At 40.8% G+C, this 23179-nt stretch overlaps 1 protein-coding gene and 1 long non-coding RNA gene across 2 annotated transcripts; both read left to right on the top strand.

Moving 5' to 3' along the window:
• Window positions 1-2048: 2048 nt before the first annotated feature.
• LOC123732913 (uncharacterized) lies at window positions 2049-3157 on the top strand. The gene is made up of 3 exons (XR_006763487.1): window positions 2049-2082; window positions 2571-2687; window positions 2986-3157. It is a non-coding gene; the product is annotated as an uncharacterized lncRNA (long non-coding RNA).
• A 9727-nt stretch (window positions 3158-12884) lies between these two features.
• On the top strand, window positions 12885-13789 carry LOC123732912 (stonustoxin subunit beta-like). The gene is made up of 2 exons (XM_045712233.1): window positions 12885-12915; window positions 13219-13789. Exons 1-2 carry the CDS (start codon window positions 12894-12896, stop codon window positions 13749-13751), a joined length of 555 nt encoding a protein of 184 aa, XP_045568189.1. The 5' UTR covers window positions 12885-12893; the 3' UTR covers window positions 13752-13789.
• Window positions 13790-23179: the final 9390 nt, after the last annotated feature.

Below are 23179 nucleotides of genomic sequence, written 5' to 3'. Positions count from 1 at the left end.
ATATTGATGATGACCTGATGGTCTCTGTAGGAAATGTTTAGATAATATCCTTTATATTGATGATGACCTGATGGTCTCTGTAGGAAATGTTTAGATAATATCCTTTATATTGATGATGACCTGATGGTCTCTGTAGGAAATGTTTAGATAATATCCTTTATATTGATGATGACCTGATGGTCTCTGTAGGAAATGTTTAGATAATATTGCTACATGCTCAGTTATTTAGAATGAAACTGATTTGAAGGTGATGAGTCCTGCTACTGGTAGCCTATGTGAACTCTGTCAGGACCACTTGTGGATCACGGCAGGGGTACAGGTGGGTCGAGGGATGACATTGCCAAAAACAAATGTTTTCAGTATTAACTTATTAAACGACTAAAACCAAATAGAAAGTATGTAGAAAAGATAATGGACTTTTTCAATTATAGCATATAATCTTTGATAATTTTCAATCAGCTGAATAAAAGCTAGACAATTAGGCCCCCACTGATGTTGTTATAATGTTAGAGCATCAGAACACAGGATTATCCATGTCAGATGGTTTGGTTTTCACCGTTCAACCCAACTCAAAAAACACCTCCGTTGGTGGGTCACCAAGCACATCTGGGAACCCCTGCCTTAACGAAGAGTGACACATTATATTATTGTTATTATTATTATTATTATTATTATTATTATTATTATTGTTGTTATTATTATTATTATTGTTATTATTATTGTTATTATTATTATTATTATTATTATTATTATTGTTATTATTATTATTATTATTATTATTATTATTGTTATTATTATTATTATTATTGTTATTATTATTGTTATTATTATTATTGTTATTATTATTGTTATTATTATTATTATTATTGTTATTATTATTATTATTATTATTATTATTATTATTATTATTATTATTGTTATTATTATTATTATTATTGTTATTATTATTGTTATTATTATTATTATTATTATTATTATTGTTATTATTATTATTATTATTGTTATTATTATTGTTATTATTATTATTGTTATTATTATTGTTATTATTATTATTATTATTATTGTTATTATTAGTATTATTATTATTATTATTATTATTATTATTATTGTTATTATTATTGTTATTATTATTATTATTATTATTGTTATTGTTATTATTGTTATTATTATTATTATTATTATTATTATTATTATTATTATTAGTATTATTATTATTATTATTATTATTATTATTATTGACACTAAACATGGAGATGAGGTGGCAAATATCAGTCAGGATTACATGTTCACGTGATGCATTAAATCACCTGACTGTTTGGATATGTCTGTTAGGAAATGTTTTATTTCTAAGAGAATGAATAAATGAGAACAATTTACATTCAATAATTAGTTGTCACTGTGTAAATCTAGATCTCTGTTTAGTTTTCACTGTGTTGACCACAACCAACATGCTGGATCTCTGTTTAGTTGTCACTGTGTTAACCACAACCAACATGTTGGATCTCTGTTTAGGACGTCACTGTGTTAACCAACATGTCACTGCTCTAAAATGAGTGTCTCTGGGGAGAGAGAGGAGGGGGACCCTGCCTCTAAAATGAGTCTCTCTGGGGAGAGAGAGGAGGGGGACCCTGCCTCTAAAATGAGTCTCTCTGGGGAGAGAGAGGAGGGGGGTCCTGCCTCTAAAATGAGTCTCTCTGGGGAGAGAGAGGAGGGGGACCCTGCCTCTAAAATGAGTGTCTCTGTGGAGAGAGAGGAGGGGGGTCCTGCCTCTAAAATGAGTCTCTCTGGGGAGAGAGAGGAGGGGGACCCTGCCTCTAAAATGAGTCTCTCTGGGGAGAGAGAGGAGGGGGACCCTGCCTCTAAAATGAGTCTCTCTGGGGAGAGAGAGGAGGGGGGTCCTGCCTCTAAAATGAGTCTCTCTGGGGAGAGAGAGGAGGGGGACCCTGCCTCTAAAATGAGTGTCTCTGGGGAGAGAGAGGAGGGGGGTCCTGCCTCTAAAATGAGTCTCTCTGGGGAGAGAGAGGAGGGGGGTCCTGCCTCTAAAATGAGTGTCTCTGGGGGACATGATACCAAAGCTAAGAGGTGAGCTGACTATTTTGTTTAAGAATGTATATTCTAAAACGTTTGTTAATCAGAAGGTATTTCTTATGGGTACATTCTATATAACTGTTCTAGATTTTAGATGTGTGTGTGAAAATGTGTTTTGTTGCTAAATGCTGTATATCCATTGTTTAACAGGAATGGAATATTTGTATCCTGTATATCTGACTGTGATATGTGGTTGTCTCACCTAGATATCTAAAGATGAATGCACTTACAGATGCCATGTTAATTCGACCCAGTTTCTCACGTCGGGAAAATAACAGCAAATGTGCATTTTATGTGGAAATTACCCACTTTAAAAGTCTTTATAAAGCCTTGTAGTGGTTTAATCATTTCTTTAAACAATGAGATAATTTACCAACATTTCTGAAAAGTGATTTATAGCGTTTTGTAATGAAACTCTTATGTTTCCCCATCTGAGCTCAGAGTAGATGAGAGATGTAATGTTTGTCTCTGTTGTGTTGAAGCCCAATCAAGCAGGAGAGACCAGCCTCCCCTGTACCCAGCTGTGTGTCCATGAAGAGTGACTGGTCTATGAATCTACCTATGAAGTTTAGAGAGGGATACTTTTCTACTGAACAAAGGTAAGAAGAACTCATGGGTCATGGTCAGTGAGTTAAACAACACTGTCTCTAGTCATTTCTCCTCTCCCATTTTCACATTTCTTTTGGTTGTTTTCATAATCCATAGGCTAATACTTTAGTCCATTTTCATAGTCCTAAAACAGTGTGTGTGTGTGTGTGTGTGTGTGTGTGTGTGTGTGTGTGTGTGTGTGTGTGTGTGTGTGTGTGTGTGTGTGTGTGTGTGTGTGTGTGTGTGTGTGTGTGTGTGTGTGTGTGTACTCCCTGGTTGAGGAGATGTAATCTCATGTTTTGTCCACAGAAACCAACAGGAGAGATCAGAGTCAGAGATTCTCAGTGGTCAGTCTTCCCAGAGTCATCAAACAGACCTGGACTCTATATTCAGTGTATGTGATCCTGTTATTAACATTTGTTTTAGTTTACTTCAAGTAAAGTTGATCTGTCAATTATTCATTAATGTGTTAATGAGAAAGCATTTCTTCTCTTGCTTAACTTATTTACTTGATTTATTTCAGTTGCTTGAAGAGAAAATGACGACATTTGTGAAGAACGAGCTGAAGATGTTCAAGAGGATTCTTAGTCCAGAACTCCCAGAAGGCTATGAGAGTCAGAAGCAGGATAAGGAAGTGGTGGATGCTGAAGATGAGAAGCAGGAGAGCAGTGCCAGAGAGGGGGCTCTGAAGATCACACTGCACGTCCTGAGGAAAATGAACCAGAAGGAGCTTGCTGACACACTGGAGAAATGTAAGATCTGTCTGCCTCATGATGAATGCTGTTTTATAACATTTAAAAGCTGTGGCTAAAGTACAGCTAAAGTAGCTGTGTAACTCAATGATATTGTAGCAGCCTTAACACAACACCTAGTGACCTCATCAAGTAGCAGAAGGGATGTGATGTGGTGATTAATTTAGAGAGAGAGACAGAGAGAGACAACATTAATAATACCATCAATAACACCAATATTATTATAATCAGTCACACCAGTCTGTAATGCATTATGAAAACATTTACACATTTATACAGTCAGTTAAGAGAATAAATGATTATAATTTAAACTTTATAACAGTCCTACAATACTGTAGGCATTAAAACAGATGTAATATTAATATCCTCTGTGCTATTTCTTCATTCAGATGAGCTTGCTGTGATTTGCCAACGTGAACTCAAATCTAATCTAAAGAAGAAGTTTCAATGTGTATTTGAGGGGATCGCTAAACAAGGAAACCCAACACTTCTCAATAAGATCTACACAGAGCTCTACATCACAGAGGGAGGAACAGGAGAGGTCAATAATGAACATGAGCTGAGACAGATTGAGACAACAACCAGGAAACAAGCAAGACCAGAGACTGCAATCAAATGTAACGACATCTTCAAACCCTTAACTGGACAAGACAAACGTATCAGAACTGTGCTGACAAAGGGAGTTGCTGGCATTGGAAAAACAGTCTCTGTGCAGAAGTTCATTCTGGACTGGGCTGAAGGAAAAGCCAATCAGGATGTTCAATTTGTATTTTCATTCCCTTTCCGGGAGCTGAATTTGATGAAAGAGGACAAACACACTTTCATTGAACTTCTCAATAACTTTTCAATGGAAACCAAACAATCAGGAATCACCATCTACAACAAGTACAAAGTTCTGTTCATCTTTGATGGTCTGGATGAGTGCCGACTGCCCCTAGACTTCCAGAAGAACAAGATCTGTTGGGACGTCACAGAGTCAACCTCAGTGGATGTTCTGCTGACAAATCTCATCAAGGGAAATCTGCTTCCCTCTGCTCTCCTCTGGATAACTACCCGACCTGCAGCAGCCAATAAGATCCCTTCAGGGTGTGTTGACCAGGTGACAGAGGTACGAGGGTTCAATGACCCACAGAAGGAGGAGTACTTCAGAAAGAGATTCAGTGATGAGGACCTGGCCAGCAGAATCATCTCACACATAAAGAGATCAAGGAGCCTCCACATCATGTGCCACATTCCAGTCTTCTGTTGGATCTCTGCAACAGTCCTTGAACACATGCTGAAACATAAGAGAGAAGAGATGCCCAAGACTCTGACTGAGATGTACACACACCTTGTGGAGTTTTATACCAAACAGAAGAATGAAAAGTATCTTGGGGAAGAAGAGACAGGTCCCCACTGGAATAAAGAGAGCATTCTGTCACTGGGAAAACTGGCTTTTCAACAGCTTGTGAATGGCAATCTGATTTTCTATGAAGAAGACCTGAAAGAGGCTGGCATTGATGTCAATGAAGCCTCAGTGTACTCAGGATTGTGCACACAGATCTTTAAAGAGGAATGTGTTCTGTACCAAGACAAGGTGTACTGCTTTGTTCATCTGAGCATTCAGGAGTTTCTGGCTGCTGTGTATGTGTTCCTCTCATTCATCAACAACAATGAGAATCTAATGGCCGAACCGCAATCAACGTCCAGGAACCTTTCTGTGATGTTCAGAGACAAGCCTAAAGTTTCTTTCTACAAGAGTGCTGTGGATAAAGCCTTACACAGTGAGATGGGAAACCTGGACCTTTTCCTCCGCTTCCTTCTGGGACTCTCACTGGAGTCCAATCAGAAGCACTTACGAGATCTACTGACAAAGACAAGAAGCAGCTCAAAGACCCATGAAAAAACAGTCAAGTACATCAAGGAGAAGATCCGGGAGAATCCCTCTCCAGAGAGGAGCATCAATCTGTTCCACTGTCTGAATGAACTGAATGACCATTCTCTAGTGCAGGAGATCCAAAGCTTCCTGAGCTCAGGAAGTCTCTCAAAACCCAACCTGTCACCTGCACAGTGGTCAGCTCTGGTCTTTGTGTTGCTGACTTCAGAAAAGGAGCTGGATGTGTTTGACCTGAAGAAATACTCCAGATCAGAGGAAGGTCTTCTGAGGCTGCTGCCAGTGTTCAAAGCCTCCAGTGCATTTCTGTGAGTACATAAAATGACATATAAAAACTAATCATCAGGAAGAAATATTCAGGTTAAAGAAAAATATGCATTATAATATGTGTTTAATATTATATTGAAAACATTGAATAAATGCATTGATTTTCACATTAGTATAACAATATGACCATACAATTGTAGCTGACGGAAGATGAATCTATATGTTGTTTGAGAGAATAAACCAAATGCATCTTCCATTTTCCTTCAACACTACTGGTGTTAACTAAACAGTGTGTTTGTGAAGTCATGATGATCTCGTTGCAGGCTGTCAGGCTGTGGAGTCACAGAGGAAGGCTGTGCTTCTCTGGTCTCAGCTCTGATGTCAAACCCCTCACACCTGAGAGAGCTGGACCTGAGCTACAATCACCCAGGAGACTCAGGAGTCAGACTGCTCTCTGCTGGACTGGAGGATCCACACTGCAGACTGGAGAAACTCAAGTATGTAGAGGGTTTATGTCAATGTTCATATCAGACATGTTTGACTTTTCAGGCTAGGTAATACAAACATTCTGACCACCACTTGGACAAAGTTATATGCTGACTGTGTGTCCAGTGTGTGTGTGTCGTGTGTGTGTGTGTGTGTGTGTGTGTGTGTGTGTGTGTGTGTGTGTGTGTGTGTGTGTGTGTGTGTGTGTGTGTGTGTGTGTGTGTGAATAAATGCATTGATTTTCACATTAGTATAACAATATGACCATACAATTCTAGGACACAGAAGAAGAATATATATGTTGTTTGGGAGAATTAACCAAATGCATCTGCCATTGTCCTTCTACACTAAATTAACCTCTATGGGCTAGGTGGGACGCTTGCGCCAGCCTGTGGCGCGATTTTCAAAACCTTAAAAATCCTATTACTTCAATTTCTCAAACATATGACTATTTTACAGCCATTTCAAGACAAGACTCTCGTTAATCTAACCACACTGTCCGATTTCAAAAAGGCTTTACAACGAAAGCAAAACATTAGATTATGTCAGCAGAGTACCAAGCCAGAAATAATCAGACACCCATTTTTCAAGCCAGCATATAATGTCACCAAAACCCAGAAGACAGCTAAATGCAGCACTCACCTTTGATGATCTTCATCAGATGACAACCCTAGGACATTATGTTATACAATACATGCATGTTTTGTTCAATCAAGTTCATATTTATATCAAAAACCAGCTTTTTACATTAGCATGTGACGTTCAGAACTAGCATACCCCCGCAAACTTCCGGGGAATTCGCTAACATTTTACTAAATTACTCACGATAAACGTTCACAAAAAGCATAACAATTATTTTAAGAATTATAGATACAGACCTCCTCTATGCACTCGATATGTCCGATTTTAAAATAGCTTTTTGGTGAAAGCACATTTTGCAATATTCTAAGTACATAGCCCAGGCATCACGGGCTCGCTATTTAGACACCCGGCAAGTTTAGCACTCACCATAATCATATTTACTATTATAAAAGTTTGATTACCTTTTGTTGTCTTCGTCAGAATGCACACCCAGGACTGCTACTTCAATAACAAATGTTGGTTTGGTCCAAAATAATCCATCGTTATATCCGAATAGCGGCATTTTGTTCGTGCGTTCCAGACACTATCCGAAATATTAAAGAAGTGTCGCGCGCATTGCGCAATTCGTGACAATAAAATTCTAAATATTCCATTACCGTACTTCGAAGCATGTCAACCGCTGTTTAAAATAAATTTTTACGACATTTTTCTCGTAGAAAAGCGATAATATTCCGACAGGGAATCTCCTTTTCGGCAAACAGAGGAAAAAATCCCAAAGGCGGGGGCGGTCGGGGTCACGCGCATAAGCCCAGTGTCCCTTGATCGGCCACTTGAGAAAGGCGATCATGTGTTTCAGCCTGGGGCTGGAATGACGACATTCTGTTTTTTCCCGGGCTCTGAGCGCCTATGGACGACGTGGGAAGTGTCACGTTAGAGCAGAGATCCTTAGTAAATGATAGAGATGGAAAAGAAGTTCAAGAAATGGTCAGACAGGCCACTTCCTGTAAAGGAATCTCTCAGGTTTTGACCTGCCATTTGAGTTCTGTTATACTCACAGACACCATTCAAACAGTTTTAGAAAATGTAGGGTGTTTTCTATCCATATGCAATAAGTATATGCATATTCTAGTTACTGGGTAGGAGTGGTAACCAGATTAAATCGGGTATGTTTTTTATCCAGGAGTGTCAATACTGCCCCCTATTCCTAACAGGTTAACAATGTGTTTGAAGTCATGATCTCTTTGTCAGGCTGTCAGGCTGTGGAGTCACAGAGGAAGGCTGTGATTCTCTGGTCTCAGCTCTGAGGTTAAACCCCTCACACCTGAGAGAGTTGGATCTGAGTAACAATGACCTGAAGGATTCAGGCGTGAAGCTGCTCTCTGCTGGACTAGGGAATCCCCACTGTAAACTGGAGACTCTGAGGTCAGTATTATCAGATATGAAAGTACTTTATGCATGTAGTTCTCCCATTTGAAAAAGTCGTAATTATTCGGACATATTACTAATAGTGTATTAAAGTAGTCATAAGTTTAGCATGTTGTCCCATATTCCATGCCTGCTGTCATGTTTCTCTAAGACAGAACCCAGAAGCAGACCAGGTGAGTAAAATGAAGGTGAGTATTTATTGGTAGTCTTGATGTGTAATTTGAGTGATCCAGGAGACGGAGCGGCAGCGGAGGTGAGTTGATGAGAGTAGATGGGTGGATTCAATGACGTCACTGTATCCACCGACGGCCAGTCAAGGGAGTTGAATGTTCCGGGAGGATGACTGTAGACAGAGTAAACGGGGGGAGTAACCAGTAACAAGAACAAAACAACAAGACTAGCTCAGGAAACATGAGGCTGTTCATTGCTAACGATCCAGCAGGGAATGGATGTCAGCTCAGGGCTTATGAAGAGGTGATGATCAGGACCAGGTGTGCAGAAGGTTGATGAGATGCAGGTGTAGGGTAATCACTAGATCTCCCGCCTAACTTCGTCGCCTAGCAACCAGATAGGTTTCTGAACGCACCCTTAGACACCAAACAGAAAACAGTCAGCTCAGGCAGAAACAGACTCAGGAAGCGGGATTCCTGACACCTGCAGTGATTACATCAAGCTTGTGATTCTACTAACTTGTTGAATTCATTTGCAGTTGGTCTTGGTTGTGTTTTGGATGATGTTTTTCCTAATGGATACTGAATAGTAAATAATGTCCTGTCATTTTGGAGTCACTTCACTTCTATTGTCAGTGACTTCTACATTCATGTGGATGCTACCATGATTATGAATAACCATGAATGAATCGTGAATGATGATAAATGAGAAACGGAGGCACAAAGATCAAACCCCCTCTGTTATTGGTAATGGTGAGAGGTTAGCATGTTTTGTTGTAGCCTCTGTTATTGGTAATGGTGAGAGGTTAGCATGTTTTGTTGTAGCCTCTGTTATTGGTAATGGTGAGAGGTTAGCATGTTTTGTTGTAGCCTCTGTTATTGGTAATGGTGAGAGGTTAGCATATTTTGTTGTAGCCTCTGTTATTGGTAATGGTGAGAGGTTAGCATATTTTGCTGTAGCCTCTGTTATTGGTAATGGTGAGAGGTTAGCATGTTTTGTTGTAGACTCTGTTATTGGTAATGGTGAGAGGTTAGCATGTTTTGTTGTAGCCTCTGTTATTGGTAACGGTGAGAGGTTAGCATGTTTTGTTTTAGCCTCTGTTATTGGTAATGGTGAGAGGTTAGCATGTTTTGTTGTATCCTCTGTTATTGGTAACGGTGAGAGGTTAGCATGTTTTGTTGTAGCATCTGTAATTGGTAATGGTGAGAGGTTAGCATGTTTTGTTGTAGACTCTGTTATTGGTAATGGTGAGAGGTTAGCATGTTTTGTTGTAGCCTCTGTTATTGATAATGGTGAGAGGTTAGCATGTTTTGTTGTAGCCTCTGTTATTGGTAATGGTGAGAGGTTAGCATGTTTTGTTGTAGCCTCTGTTATTGGTAATGGTGAGAGGTTAGCATGTTTTGTTGTATCCTCTGTTATTGGTAATGGTGAGAGGTTAGCATGTTTTGTTGTAGCCTCTGTTATTGGTAATGGTGAGAGGTTAGCATGTTTTGTTGTATCCTCTGTTATTGGTAATGGTGAGAGGTTAGCATGTTTTGTTGTATCCTCTGTTATTGGTAATGGTGAGATGTTAGCATGTTTTGTTGTAGCCTCTGTTATTGGTAATGGTGAGAGGTTAGCATGTTTTGTTGTAGCCTCTGTTATTGGTAATGGTGAGAGGTTAGCATGTTTTGTTGTAGCCTCTGTTATTGGTAATGGTGAGAGATTAGCATGTTTTGTTGTAGCCTCTGTTATTGGTAATGGTGAGAGGTTAGCTGTTTTGTTGTAGCCTCTGTAACTTTCCTGATCATTACTATTCATGATTCATTCATGATTTGTATTAATCATGTTATCATCAGGATTCATTTAGTGTTTAGAAACATGTTATCTACTCACTTAGACAGAAGATTAATCCAGTCATCATCCACCATTTTATTATTGGTGCAAAACACAACCAAAACAAACTGCAAATAAGACCAACTAGTTTACAACCAAACACTAATCTATTGACTACTTTAATACACTATAAATGAATTGGTCAGAATACTTATGACTTCTTCAAATAGGGGGACTAGATACATGAACTGCTTTCATTTCTAAACGGTGAAACAAATATGTATGAAAATATCCTCAAATAAAAGGTGACATTTTATACTGTCACCTCATATGAAACATTTGATCTGAAATCCAAAATGTTGGAGTTTAGAGCCACATTTAAAATGTTATCTTCACTGTCAAAATAGATATGGTGTGGACTGTATACTCAATACAATCTAAATCTGATACCTCACTGTCTGTCTTTTGACTGATACTGATTTTAAACTGGTCTGGTCAGTCTACTCAAATATTTGTACTATATATGTTTCTATCTGCAGGCAAAACTTTGATAATTTGTAATTTCTAATATGATACCTTAATTTCTGAATAGATATGGCAGGTTTCATGACTGATATATCTGAATATGTTGAAGAAATATACTGCCACTATTTTCACCACCAAAGGATAGCAGTGTGATTTTAATATGATTTGACTCTTTGCAGGCTGTCAGGCTGTCTAGTCACAGAGGAAGGCTGTGCTTCTCTGGTCTCAGCTCTGTGGTCAAACCCAACACATTATTTGTAAATGGGTAACAGCGTAAACAGAGAAAGCTAAGCGTATCATTTTAATACAACCTGTCTGTCATTGTATTTCTTCTGTGTTGGCAGACTCACTGGCTGTAAACTCACAGACACATCCTGTAAAGTGTTGGCCTCAGTTCTCAGTTCAAACCCCTCACACCTGAGAGAGCTGGACCTGAGTAACAATGACCTGAAGGATTCAGGAGTGGAGCTGCTCTCTGCTGGACTGGAGGATCCCCACTGCAGACTGGAGACTTTGAGGTTAGTATTCCTGTAGTTGGTCAACAAGTGTTTCGTTGTACCCTCTGTTATTGGTAATGGTGAGAGGTTAGCATGTTTTGTTGTAGCCTCTGTTATTGGTAATGGTGAGAGGTTAGCATGTTTTGTTGTAGCCACTGTTATTGGTAATGGTGAGAGGTTAGCATGTTTTGTTGTAGCCACTGTTATTGGTAATGGTGAGAGGTTAGCATGTTTTGTTGTATCCTCTGTTATTGGTAATGGTGAGAGGTTAGCATGTTTTGTTGTAGTCTCTGTTATTGGTAATGGTGAGAGGTTAGCATGTTTTGTTGTAGCCTCTGTTATTGGTAATGGTGAGAGGTTAGCATGTTTTGTTGTAGCCTCTGTTATTGGTAATGGTGAGAGGTTAGCATGTTTTGTTGTAGCCTCTGTTATTGGTAATGGTGAGAGGTTAGCATGTTTTGTTGTAACCTCTGTTATTGGTAATGGTGAGAGGTTAGCATGTTTTGCTGTATCCTCTGTTATTGGTAATGGTGAGAGGTTAGCATGTTTTGCTGTATCCTCTGTTATTGGTAATGGTGAGAGGTTAGCATGTTTTGTTGTAGCCTCTGTTATTGGTAATGGTGAGAGGTTAGCATGTTTTGTTGTAGCCTCTGTTATTGGTAAGGGTGAGAGGTTAGCATGTTTTGTTGTAGCCTCTGTTATTGGTAATGGTGAGAGGTTAGCATGTTTTGTTGTAGCCTCTGTTATTGGTAATGGTGAGAGGTTAGCATGTTTTGTTGTAGCCTCTGTTATTGGTAATGGTGAGAGGTTAGCATGTTTTGTTGTAGCCTCTGTTATTGGTAATGGTGAGAGGTTAGCATGTTTTGTTGTAGCCTCTGTTATTGGTAATGGTGAGAGGTTAGCATGATGTAGTCATTGCAGTCAAAGAATATGGGACCAAACACTAAACTTTTGACTAATTTAACACACTTTAAGTGAATTGGTCCGAAAACGTATGACTTCTTTAAATAGGGGGACTAGATACATAAAGCGCTTTCATTTTTCTAAATGGTGAAACAGATATGTATGAAAATATCCTCATATAAAAGGTGACATTATATACTGTCACCTCATATGAAACATTTGATCTGAAATCCAAAATGTTGGAGTTTAGAGCCACATTTAAAATGTTATCTTCACTGTCAAAATAGATATGGTGCGGACTGTATACTCAATACAATCTAAATCTGATACCTCACTGGTTCTTTTGACTGATACTGCTTTTAAACTGGTCTGGTCAGTCTACTCAAATATTTGTACTATACATGTTTCTATCTGCAGGCAAAACGTTGATAATCTGTAATTTATAATATGATACATCTGTCTGTCTTTTGACTGACATGATTTGTCTCTTTGCAGGCTGTCAGGCTGTCTAGTCACAGAGGAAGGCCTGAGCTACAATCACCCAGGAGACTCAGGAGTCAGACTGCTCTCTGCTGGACTGGAGGATCCACACTGCAGACTGGAGAAACTCAAGTCGGTAGAGGGTTTATGTCAATGTTCATATCAGACATGTTTGACTTTTCAGGCTAGTTAAGACAAACATTCTGACCACCACTTGGACAAAGTTATGTGTGTGTGTCCTGTGTGTGTGTGTCCTGTGTGTGTGTGTCCTGTGTGTGTGTGTCCTGTGTGTGTGTCCTGTGTGTGTGTCCTGTGTGTGTGTGTGTCTAGTGTGTGTGTGTGTGTGTGTGTCTAGTGTGTGTGTGTGTTCAGGTGTATCTCTCAATGACTGTCTGTTTTTCTGCTTACCGCTACAGTGTGGAACATGGTGGAGAGAACAGAATGAAACCTGGACTTAGAAAATGTGAGTGTTGACTGCTGTGAAGAATATGACTAAGAATAAGTCTTAATTCAAGTTAATTCAAAGACCACCATCATTACTGACTTGGTCATATTAAATATCAGCTGTAGTTCTACAGAAGCACAAATCAGGGTCACCAAAATTTACAAAGAGTTGCTTTGACAGTGTGTGTGTGTGTGTGTGTGTGTGTGTGTGTGTGTGTGTGTTTGTGTGTGTAACATCTATATTAAATGAATTAGTGAAAAGTGAGTAAACATTCTAATGTGAATGATGATTTCTAATATTGTGTCTGGTTTCATCCATCAGATGTCTGTGATCTCACACTGGACCTAAACACAGTAGACAGACTCCTCTCTCTGTCTGAGGAGAACAGAAAGGTGACATGTAGGACAGAGGAGCAGCCGTATCCTGATCACCCAGAGAGATTTGAGGACTGGAGACAGGTGCTGTGTAGAGAGGGTCTGACTGGGCGCTGTTACTGGGAGGTAGAGTGGAGTGGGATAATGGGGGCTGGTATAGGAGTGACATATAAAGGAATCAACAGGAGAGGAAGGGGTGATGACTGTTGTCTTGGATACAGTGACAAGTCCTGGTGTCTGTTCTGCTATGACAACAGATACTCTGCCAGGCATAATAATAACTCCACTACCATAGACGTCCGCCCCTCCAGCTCCCACAGAGTAGGAGTGTATCTGGACTGGTCAGCCGGCACTCTGTCCTTCTATAGAGCCTCCTCTGACACACCGACCCACCTGATCACATTCACCTCCATATTCACTGAGCCCCTCTATCCAGGATTTAGGGTTAATTATGTTGGCGACTCAGTGTCCCTGAAATAATAACTGGACACACACACACACACACACACGGACACACACACACACACGGACACGGACACACACACACACACACACACACACACACACACACATACACACACACACCGGACACAGACACACACACTGGACACAGACACACCCACACACACACACACACACACACACACACACTGGACACACACACACACACACTGGACACAAACTGGACACACACACACACACACACTAGACACACCAAACACACAGGACACACACACACATACACACACACACTGGATACACACACACTGGAAACAAAATGGACACACACACACTGGACACAAAATGGACACACACACACTGGACACACACACACACACACAAACCAGACATAAACTTGACATACACACACACTGGACACAAAAGGGACACACACACACATTCTGGACACACCCATACACACAAACTGGACACACACTGGACACACACACACACTGGACACAAACTGGACACACACTCACATAAACATACACTGAACACACACACACAACACACTCACACACCACACACACACACACACTGGATATACACACACTCAACACACACACACTGGAAACAAATTGGACACACACACACTGGACACAAAATGGACACACACACAAACTGGACATACACAAAATAGACACACACTCTCAACACACACACTGAACACGTACACTGGACACACACACACACACACACATTCTGGACACACACACACACTGGACACACACACACTGGACACAAACACACACACTAGGCACACACACACACACGCTGGCCACCCACTCAAACTGGACAAACACACATACACTCAAACACTAGGCAAATACACACACACACTGGACACACACACACTGGACACACACACACTGGACACAAACACACACACTAGGCACACACACACACACGCTGGCCACCCACTCAAACTGGACAAACACACATACACTCAAACACTAGGCAAATACACACACACACTGGACACACACACACTGAACACACACACTGGACACACACACACTGGACACACACACACTGACACACACACTGGACACACACACACTGGACACACACACACTGACACACACACTGAACACACACACTGGACACACACAAACACTGACACACACACACTGACACACACACTGAACACACACACTGGACACACACAAACACTGACACACACACACACAAACACACACACACTGACACACACACTGAACACACACACTGAACACACACACACACACTGAACACACACAATGGACACTCACACAATGGACACTCACACGTGACAGGCTTGTAATATTTTCTGATCTTTTACCACTTTGCATTTTTTATGATATATTTTACTGTTTGTGTTTGTACCACAGGAGGCTGGTGGGACCTTATTTAGGGAGGACAGGCTTGTAATGGCTGGAGTGGAATAAGTGGAATGGTATCAAACACGTGGTTTCCATGTGTTCCATTTCATTCACTCTGTTCCAGACATTATTATGAGCCGTCCTCCCCTCAGCAGCCTCCTCTGGTATGTACTGTCCTGTATGTGAGAGAGATCCAACAAGGAATTACAATGTATGTATTACTTTTAATACCTGCAAATGACAAATAAACTACTGGAACTCCTTATGAATGTCTGCAGCCGACAAGAGGTGAAAATAATACTGGAATATTCAGCAAAATGTTGATGAAGACGTCACTCAATCCACCCAAAACAACATGCAGTCTTTCCACGGGACTCACATGAAGTTATAGTGTGACGTTATGAGTCGACGTTAAAGTAACATTCTCACAACATACTGCACTTGTTTTATCCTGTTTTAGATGTATCCTCTGTTTAAACATTTAAACTCTTACAATAACACTGTTAAAATACCAATGTGATCATTTCTTGTCTTTTATGTTGGAAAAACAAATTGTACAATTATATGTGGACATACGCTCCATAGTTGTACAAGTATACATGGTTATATTGTACTTTTCATAATAAAACATACTTGAAACAAGAAAAAGCATGTTAATAGTGGAAACAATTTTGTTATTGATTTTTACATTGCCTCTCCCTGTCTCATGTTGACGTTTGTCATGAATCTTGACCTGGAGGCAGAACTGTGCGATTTCCTCTAGATATGTCAGCTGCAAAGTCAGAATTGGCTGTGGAAAATGTTGTTTTATGGTCTTAATTTAAGGGAAGGATTAGCAGTGTGGTTAGGGTTGAGATTAGGATTAAAATCTGATTGTATTACTTTGTGCCTGTGCCAGCTAGGGGATACTTTGCTGAACTGCCTCCAGGGCAAGATTCATGACAATAAATGCCAACCTGCCTCCAGGACAAGATTCATAACAATAAATGCCAACCTGCCTCCCAGTCGTCCCCTCCTTATCTTTACAAGACTGCAAAACATGCAAGCTAGTGATGTGGGGGTTCTCTCATAACCCTCAGTCCCCAGGTGGGTAGAGAGGGCAGGTTGAATAAAGAGAAGCTAGTGATGTGGGGGTTCTCTCATAACCCTCAATCCCCAGGTGGGTAGATGGCAGGTTGAATAAATAGAAAACAATAGGCTACATAAAACAATCCATAAATGTATCATTATTATGTAATTAACACAAAACATTAAGGACACCTTTCTTTCCATGACAAACTGACCAGGCGTACCTCAATATTAGGAAGGTATCCTTAATATTTTGTCCAATCAGTGGCTCTGACCCTTTACGTAACAGTCAATCCTCTTTACCAGGAAACCTTCTTTAAATTTCCCCAAATGCTTCAACACTGATGCTCTCTCACAGCTGCTCCAGGGCCTCTTGGGTTGAGGAGTCATTCTCTTCTAACCTGATCACAGCTGCTCCAGGGCCTCTTGGGTTGAGGAGTCATTCTCTTCTATCCTGATCACAGCTGCTCCAGGACCTCTTGGGTTGAGGAGTCATTCTCTTCTAACCTAATCACAAACAAGGTAGGGGAGAGGAGGGGGGTATAGGGAAGGTAGGGGAGAGAGGGGGTATAGGGAAGGTAGGGGAGAGGAGGGGGGTTTAGGGAAGGTAGGGGAGAGGAGGGGGTATAGGGAAGGCAGGGGAGAGGAGGGGGTATAGGGAAGGTAGGGGAGAGGAGGGGGTATAGGGAAGGTAGGGGAGAGGAGGGGGTATAGGGAAGGTAGGGGAGAGGAGGGGGTATAGGGAAGGTAGGGGAGAGGAGGGGGGTATAGGGAAGGTAGGGGAGAGGAGGGGGTATAGGGAAGGTAGGGGAGAGGAGGGGGTATAGTGAAGGTAGGGGAGAGGAGGGAGGACTTCCTCCATGTCAGGTAAGCAGCCTCCAAGTCTACCCTCACCAACTGACCAGACTGAGTGAGTTCTGAACATCCCTCTCTGTCCTCTGATGCTGCGTCCAAGTCTTCTTGGGTCTTTCTGGTGTCTCTGTCTTGACTCTTTAGTGAGTTTTTTCAGTTCTTTCCCAGGCTGCCTGAAAAACACAAAAAGATGGCACATACATAAGAGTTATAAACTATCAAAATAAAGAGAATCCCACACTCCATATATAAACTCCCAGTCATTTATTGGGTATTTACCAACGTTTCAGCATCACTGTGCCTTCTTCAGGGTGATGTCATCAATACTTGAGCCAGGTTATGTAGACAAACAGTGCAATTAGTGCAACCAATGACAATAGAGAGGGGTGTGTCATAATGATTAAGTTAATTACAATGTATTAATGAAACTGTTAAAAAAAACAATAGTTTATGGCATATTAAATATAAAAAAATAGTAGGGTATATTATATATATCCGGCTCTCCATGTAATCTGATTCATTATGATCTAGGATCAGGTCCCCCCTCTCCATGTAATCTGATTCATTATGATCTAGGATCAGGTCCCCCTCTCCATGTAATCTGATTCATTTTGATCTAGGATCAGGTCCCCCTCTCCATGTAATCTGATTCATTATGATCTAGGATCAGGTCGCCCCTCTCCACGTAATCTGATTCATTATGATCTAGGATCAGGTCCCCCCCCTCAGCATGTAATCTGATTCATTAAGATCTAGGAACAGGTCCCCCCCTCTCCATGTAATCTGATTCATTATGATATAGGATCAGGTCCCCCCCCTCTCCATGTAATCTGATTCATTATGATCAAGGATCAGGTCCCCCCTCCTCTCCATGTAATCTGATTCATTATGATCTAGGATCAGGTCCCCCTCTCCATGTAATCTGATTCATTATCATCTAGGATCAGGTCCCCCCTCTCCATGTAATCTGATTCATTATGATCTAGGACCAGGTCCCCCTCTCCATGTAATCTGATTCATTATGATCTAGGATCAGGTTCCCCTCTCCACGTAATCTGATTCATTATGATCTAGGATCAGGTCCCTCATCTCCATGTAATCTGACTCATTATGATATAGGATCAGGTCCCTCCTCTCCATGTAATCTGATTCATTATGATATAGGATCAGGTCCCCCCTCTCCATGTAATCTGATTCATTATGATCTAGGATTAGGTCCCCCCTCTCCATGTAATCTGATTCATTATGATCTAGGATCAGGTCCCCCTCTCCATGTAATCTGATTCATTATGATCTAGGATCAGGTCCCCCCTCTCCATGTAATCTGATTCATTATGATATAGGATCTTTTTATTTTTATTATTTCACCTTTATTTAACCAGGTAGGCCAGTTGAGAACAAGTTCTCATTTACAACTGCGACCTGGCCAAGAATAAAGAAAAAGCAGTGTGACAGAAACAACAACACAGAGTTACATGGAATAAACAAGCGTACAGTCAACACAACAGAAAAAAGAAAGTCTATATACAGTGTGTGCAAATGGCGTGAGGAGGTATGGCAATAAATAGGCCGTAGTAGCAAAGTAATGACAATTTAGCTGATTAACACTGGAGTGATAGATGAGCAGATGATGATGTGTAAGTAGAGATACTGGTGTGCAAAAGAGCAGCAAAGTAAATAAAAACAATATGGGGATGAGGTAGGTAGATTGGGTGGGCTATTTACAGATGGACTATGTACAGCTGCAGCGATCGGTTAGCTGCTCGGATAGCTGATGTTTAAAGTTAGTGAGGGAGCAATAAGTCTCCGCCTTCAGCGATTTTTGCAATTCGTTCCAGTCACTGGCAGCAGAGAACTGGAAGGAAAGGCGGCCAAAGGAGGTGTTGGCTTTGGGGAATTAACAGTGAGATGTACCTGCTGGAGCGCGTGCTACGGGTGGGTGTTGTTATCGTGACCAGTGAGCTGAGATAAGGCGGAGCTTTACCTAGTAAAGACTTATAGATGACCTGGAGCCAGTGGGTCTGGCGACGAATATGTAGCGAGGGCCAGCCGACTAAAATGACCTGGGTTGCAATCATGAAAAAAAACTACCCGGCCTTCATGGTTTGACATTGAGAACATTGGGAGAGATGAGAGCTGACGTTTTAGTAAATGTGCAGATTACGTATCTCAGTCACAGACAAGAAGCTCAATTAAGACATTATCTTCACCGATGGGACTGTGGACAACAGGACCACAGGCCAAATAATACAGCTGAACACTTCCACACTACCACAGTGAGTAGAATCAGGCTAATGAACACAGAAAACTTGCAGAATTATTAATGATGAATTGTATTAGACGTTATTAGACATTTCTGTTGTTGAGGAGGATGGGAGACCCACAGTATAGGTGCGTTACGCACAGAGACGTCAAAATGTGTTTCAAAATTCGTCAAAGAGTAATTATTTTAACCTAAAGCATTTAATAAAGACACTTATAGTACAATATTATGGGGAATAGGAATGAGAGGGCTACTTACACCATTTTGGGAAGGGATCACAGCAGTGATTGAATGAGGGTATGAGGCATGAGTTGAGGTGTTCAGAGGCTTGACCAGTGCAGGACAGGATTTGACTGGGAAGACAATAACACAAAAACACTACACAGTGAGACAAAAGAGCTAAGAATGAGTTAGTCCAAGCAAGGGGTCAAATCATGGATGTGTAATAATGTGATTGTGTTTGTGATTGACTCTACATAAAGTAATGAGAGAAAAATTGACAGGGGTTCCCTCACCGTGCATGGAGAGGAAACATTCAATGTGCCAGTGGATGAGTGGGCCACATGAGACATGGCTTCCAGTTCATGTGAGGAGTTAGTTGACAATGGTAGTGGAGTGTTCATCGCTTGTTAAACCATGGAACAGGAGGGGACTCAGCTGGACATACAAATAACTCCCCCCGTGTGGCTCAGTTGGTAGAGCATGGTGTTTGCAACGCCAGGGTTGTGGGTTCGATTCCCACGGGGGACCAGTACGGAGAAAAAAAAATGTATGAAATGTATGCATTCACTACTGTAAGTCGCTCTGGATAAGAGCGTCTGCTAAATGACTAAAATGAAAATGTAAAAATAGCAGATACGTTCCCTTGAAGCTGAGCCATCGTAGGTTTGAACAACAAGTTTGTCCATGAAGATAAACACGGAATTCACATCTCGCCCACTTGGCAAATCAAAGTAGCCCAAGAAACTTTTTCTGAATAAAGCCCTGATCATCCACATACAGTACCTGACGATAACTGAGAACGGCAAGCAGACTGGTGGCAACCATAGGTCCCAGAATGGGGGGGGGGGGAATTTTTTTGCCCTGGGGCCCAGAGTTTGTCCTTATCTGTTGACCTAACCAGGAAAACTCTGGACCCTATAAGGTATGACAGTGATGAATCAGTTGTAAAAGGTTTTGTAAGGGATCTGATGGAACCAGTTTTAACTAAATCAGGGCACATGGTTTTTTTTAACTCTTAGGGCTCGAGGACCGCTAGCGAAACACCTACGACAACATCCGGTGAAATTGCAGATCAACAAATTCAAAATAGAAATATATTAAACATTCATGAAAATACAAGTGTCATACATCATTTAAAAGCTTAGAATCTTGGCAAACGAACTGCTTTGTCAGATTTCAAAAAGGCTTTACGGTGAAAGCATAGCTTTCGATTATCTGAGGACAGCACCCCACAACAACATATTTTCCAAACAAGCACAGGCGTCACAGAATCCCAAATAGCGATAAAATAAATCACTTACCTTTGAAGATCTTCCTCTGTTTGCAATCCCAAGGGTCCCAGCTACACAATGAATGGTCGTTTTGTTCGATAAAGTCCTTCTTTTATATCCCAAAATAGTCTGTTTAGCAGGCGCCATGACTTCAGAAATCCACTCCTTCAACGTGCAGACAAAGAAGTTCTAAAAGCTACCAGTAAATTTCGTCCAAACAAGTCAAATAACGTGTCTATATCATCCTCAGGTTGTCTAAAATGTAAATAAACTATAATATTTCATACGGAAAGTACTGTGTTCAATAGGAATGCCAAATTCGCAAGTGTGGACCCTCTCCATCGCGCGCAAAAACACTGATGTGACCCAAGCAGTCAGCTCACTGAAAGTGTAAATATTTATTTATTTTTCAAAATAGAAGCCTCAAAACCTTGAATAAATACTGTTGACATCTAGTGGATGCTATTATGAATTGCAATCTGGGTGATGGACATAGGAGTTTTCAATAGCTTTACAAATATGAGCCTGTGATTTTATTTATTTTTTGGTCGGATTTTCTTCGGGTTTTCGCCTGCCATATCTGTTCTGTTATACTCACAGACATTATTTGAACAATTTTGGAAACGTCAGAGTGTTTTCTTTCCAAATGTACCAATTATATGCATAGCTTCTGGGCCTGAGTAACAGGCATTTTACTTTGGGCTCGCCAGACTCTCCGAACTTCCGAAAACTGCCCCCTAACCCTAAGACGCTTTAACGGTCCTCACACTGTTCATGCTCTCATTTCATAGACGCGTACTGCTCACCTGTTCATCTTGTAATGAATAATGTGGAAATTGAGCAAGTTGAGGAGACTAAACTGCTTGGAGTAACCCTGGATTGTAAACTGCCATGGTCAAAACATATTGATACGACAGTAGCTAAGATGGGGAGAAGTCTGTCCATAATAAAGCCCTGCTCTACCTTCTTAACAACACTATCAACAAGGCAGGTCCTACAGGCCTTAGTTTCTACCTTCTGTCATGGGAATTCTGTTCCCAATGTTCATAAACCGAACTTCAATCAAACTACTCTGTCTGCCCCCCAGAGGGTGTAAAATTCTGGTTGAATGACGCAGACGGAGAGCCAAGCTACAATTTGTCAGAATGTTTATTTACGAGAGCTCTGAATATCATACAATGTACACAGCCTTTTATACCTGACATTTGGTCATACCATATGTCATACCCCTTACAAATGCCCCTCCTCTTCTTTAACACTGTCAATGCTTATTTACAAGTCTTCTCCATCTCATACATTGCTTATCATATCCTGCCCCATGTTACATAATCTACTGCAAGCCTAAAGGTTTCTCCCCTCCCTGGGTGGGGAGACCTTCTTCCTGTTATCAGTTTCACAGTGGTCACAAGTTGTCTGCTGTCTGGTTACTTACATTGCTAAATCATTAACCTCTTGGGGCTATGTGGGACGCTAGCGTGCCACCCGTGGTGCACCCTATCAACAGCAGGTGCATTTCAAGAGCGGCAAATTTGAAACCAAATAAATGTCAAAATTCAAATTTTTCAAACATACACTCTTTGAAAGATAAACATCTCCTTAATCTAACCACGTTGTCCGATTTCAAAAAGGCTTTACAGCGAAAGCAAAACATTAGATAATGTCAGCAGAGTACCAAGCCAGAAATAATCAGACACCCATTTTTCAAGCTAGCATATAATGTCACATAAACCCAGAAGACAGCTAAATGCAGCACTAACCTTTACAAACTTCATCAGATGACACACCTAGGACATCATGTTACACACAGCATGCATTCTTTTGTTCAATAAAGGTCATATTTATATATAAAAACAGTATTTTACATCGGCGTCTGAGTTGACTAACTATTTTCCCCTCAAATGCGTCCCGGGAAACAGTGCATAATTCCATTTATTACTATTCGAAAACAATTTTTTTAATTTATATTGTCAATCTAACATTTATAGATGAATATCTCTTGAGAACACCTGTCATACCAGATTTTAAATTAACTTTACTGGGTAATCACACTTTGCGATACTCAGAAAATGAGCCTGGAATACTAGCGCCGCGCCATCTTGGAACAATCGCATGTCACATCTCATCTTGTATAATATTGTCAATAATCGCCTACCTTTAGTTGTCTTCATCAGAAAGCACTCAGAATCCCAGGTCCACAACAGATGTATTTTCGGTCGAAAAAGTCCATAATTCATGTTCCATTAGCCTGCTGTTGGTAGCGTGTCCTAGGGCTATCTCCAAATCTTCCGACGTGCGCGGGACAGAAGTTTAGGAAAATGTACTTTTCCCCTCCTCTAGGTTCGTTCAAACATGTCAAACGTTGTAAAACAT

This window comes from Salmo salar, unplaced genomic scaffold (genome assembly GCF_905237065.1).
Source record: "Salmo salar unplaced genomic scaffold, Ssal_v3.1, whole genome shotgun sequence".
Taxonomy (NCBI): domain Eukaryota; kingdom Metazoa; phylum Chordata; class Actinopteri; order Salmoniformes; family Salmonidae; genus Salmo; species Salmo salar.
Note: the sequence above shows the minus strand (reverse complement) of the source record. Positions and strands in the feature narration are given on the sequence as shown.

Coding starts and splice junctions, on each gene's coding strand:
- LOC123732912 (XM_045712233.1), top strand. CDS start 12,894: ATGAAACCTGGACTTAGAAAAT. Junction 12,916..13,218: donor GAAACCTGGACTTAGAAAAT/GTGAGTGTTGAC, acceptor TTCATCCATCAG/ATGTCTGTGATCTCACACTG.